Source organism: Phoenix dactylifera, chromosome 4 (assembly GCF_009389715.1).
Source record: "Phoenix dactylifera cultivar Barhee BC4 chromosome 4, palm_55x_up_171113_PBpolish2nd_filt_p, whole genome shotgun sequence".
Classification (NCBI taxonomy): Eukaryota; Viridiplantae; Streptophyta; class Magnoliopsida; order Arecales; family Arecaceae; genus Phoenix; species Phoenix dactylifera.
This window is the reverse complement of record NC_052395.1, coordinates 15,810,930-15,814,040: the sequence shown is the minus strand read 5'-3', so window position 1 is coordinate 15,814,040 and position 3,111 is coordinate 15,810,930. Positions and strand designations below refer to the sequence as shown.

Below are 3,111 nucleotides of genomic sequence, written 5' to 3'. Positions count from 1 at the left end.
TGCTATAAAAAAGGAAAGGTTGAGTTAAACTCTTAATGAGTTCGCATAAAAGGTGTATTTACTTGCAAGAACCCCTAGAAGAACTCTACCTATGTGAGTGTAAAGTCAGGCCGCTTTTGTCGGGGCTTGGTCAGTCACCTATAGCACTCATGAAGTCGGGATAACGCGTACGGCCATCAATGCGTGGCTAAGAATAACACAAGAGATTATCAATGGTGATATGTGCAGATTCTCCGGTTCTATCTACAAGTTTGCTAGTTCAAAGACATTGAGTCTACTATCATCCTGATAAAACTTTGAGAGTTTTGTACTATATGGAAGTTCAAACCCAAAAGGTACTTTCATTTATATATCAACATTTGTTGTAACAGCTAACTTATTTTAAAATAAGTGGGGGATTGTTGGATTATTTTAAAATAAAATGAAATATTTCAATTTTCAATGTTTTCCTCTAATTTTATATATTTCAAGATTACCTCCACTTCAGTTTTGTCTTGTTTCTTAAAATAGTCCCACATTGGAAAGCTATGAGAAGTTTTTTGTACTTATAAGTAGTTATGTTGCTGGAACTTAAAGTTGGACTTGTGGGAGTGCTAGATAAGCTACTCAAGCCCAAATAGGCATCCAGACCATCTAGTCGGGCTCAGATCAATACGAGCAGTCACGTTGGTTTGGGAAGTGAGTAAAATCGCTTCATCTAATAGTTGAAAAAAATGAACAGTCATCTAGCTTTTCTAATACCTGTTCGAACATAACTGCCATGATACAACCTTTCAATGTGCCCTTTCATCTTTTTAAATAGGCTGTTACATCATAAATCTCATGTTAACTATTCGAAGACCAGTTTTGCAGTCTGTTCTTCGAGAACACAGGATAGTGTTTTATCCTGAAAACAAAATTGCTGGATTTTCCAACTGCAATTAGTGGGAGGCAATATTTGTTTGAAAGACAGATTAACCTTCGACTCACAGTCCTACGATTAAGCCATTATCCTACCCTTGATCTTTTATTTTTCCCCAACATGATTTATACAAGATTGCGAACGGTATCTTTTTTTTTGCTTTCTCCTTTTTAGCTTATTAAGTATATATTATTGCCTTAGGAAAATAAAAGTCCCACTCATCACCACCCCAGCCAACATGACCCAAGCAGATCGAGGAAGTGAAAACCAAGCACGATCCTTATATACGTAACCTCATCTTAGATCCGTGTGCTTAGGCCATCAAGACCTAACCAACATCCAGCGGCGTAATAACGTTCCAAGTATAGAAAAAGAGAAAAGATGAAAACCTGTATGATTAGCAGAAAAAAAAAAAAAATCAATTGGGAGAACCCTTGCAACTTTTCTCACCACGGCTTTCAAGCATAAGATACAAATCGAATCGAGCAGAACATTGCATTGAAAAAGGAAAATTACAGTAACTCAACTTAGGTGTAATTAGTAAAATTACATGCAAACAAACACACCTAATAATTTGCATGAGAAGGATGAAAAGGAGGGGGGGGGGGAAAGCTTTCCTGAGGCCTCGAATCGTACATGAGTTTCACTTCACACAAATTGGTGCAGACACTTGGTTGACACAATGATTGCCAGGCACCTCCGGAGGAGCAACCAGTGAATTGTATATATGAATCATGAACCTCCTGTCGAAGTCTCCTCTTCTTCTTGCACTCATTTGACGAGCCTTTGGGATCCTCCTCTCCCACAGCCCATCCGAAACACTCCTGTTCTTATTCAAAGCCGACGGCCGACCTTCTCCACCAGCCAACGCCAGCATCGCATCCATATATGCATCCCTCATCCGAGCCAGAAGCCGGAGTGGCGAAAACACCTTAACCTGCAGCCTTCGAATCGGCCGCACCACCTTCTTCAGTTTCCATGCTCGCTGTCTTTTCGTGCTTCGGCTCCCTCTGCCAAGCCTTGCCACCAACCTCACCTTCTTGCTCGGCGACGATGAAACCTCCCGCCCTCTACGGGCTCTTCTGCGCCAGTAGTGCTGGATGCTTCGATATACCTGAGAGGTAAAGAGCTCCATTTCTTCGCTTGTTTGGGCGGCTGAATCGCAATGAGATGATGGGAGAAGGGAGTAGTAGGGTTTTGGCCTATGTATAGGGATAGATGGCCGGAGTAGGATATCATGAAGGTCAAAGTACGACATTTTGACTGGAATTGTTAGTATTGTTATTAAGCCGTGCTGGGTTTGATCCGTTCAAAATTAACAGGCAGGTCACGGAATGTTTCTTGTCATGGCTCTCTTTCTTAATTTATGGTTGTCGTTCGCGTGGCCCCGTCATGATTGGACCACGAATAAGTCTATCTTGTACAAATTTTAATTGAACAATTATTTGCTAGACCATAAATATAACCGACATAGTAGTTAATGAGAGCTTGAATCCGGATGGCAATACCAAGGGAATAAAATAGAGTGATACGAAAATTATGGACATAATACTACAGAAAAAGCATTTTTTGTAAATGTGTGATTTCTTACACAACTCCTAAGAAAGACGTCGCCCGTTTAGGGCCCTCCGTTCCGTTATCAAAGGAGATTTCATAACCTTTTAACACCTAAACACGACATCATGATATCAGAAAAGAATGATAATGGAATAATGTAACCTAATATGGCTAATATTACATTTTGTTTGATGTATGATCACTGATTTGCAAAAATTGAAGTTTATTAGGGCATGCAGAAATGATCAAGAAGTTAGCAGGCAATATTTTACCCATGCAAAGAGAAAAAATATGGTACGGGAAACAATCACATGACCTTCCATATATACCAAAATAAAAAGCTGCCACCAAATTGTTAAAATTTGATCTACTTGTTGATTACTTGACAGCAAACAACATCATGCTTCAACCATGTTTTTCACAGTCCGGCTATCGAGGTGAAACCCTTTTTCTTCGGTCGCGAAGAAAGTAATTTCACTTGGGTCCTATAAAGTTTGTTTTTTTTTTTTCAAATGTTTAATTCTACGATATATAATGCCAAAAATAAATGTTTTTTTGCCGCTTCCCCAAATAACTAGATCACAATATCTTTTGTTACCCAAGTGAAAATATTTGTGCTCGATGTGTGAAGATCCCTGCGGACGTATGTTTAG

General features: G+C 39.4%; 1 protein-coding gene across 1 annotated transcript; it reads right to left on the bottom strand.

Annotated features, from left to right (window-relative positions):
* Positions 1 to 1,390: 1,390 nt before the first annotated feature.
* On the bottom strand, positions 1,391 to 2,053 carry LOC113462614. Its single transcript, XM_026804067.2, has one exon. It carries the CDS (start codon positions 2,034 to 2,036, stop codon positions 1,545 to 1,547), a length of 492 nt encoding a protein of 163 aa, XP_026659868.1. The 5' UTR covers positions 2,037 to 2,053; the 3' UTR covers positions 1,391 to 1,544.
* Positions 2,054 to 3,111: the final 1,058 nt, after the last annotated feature.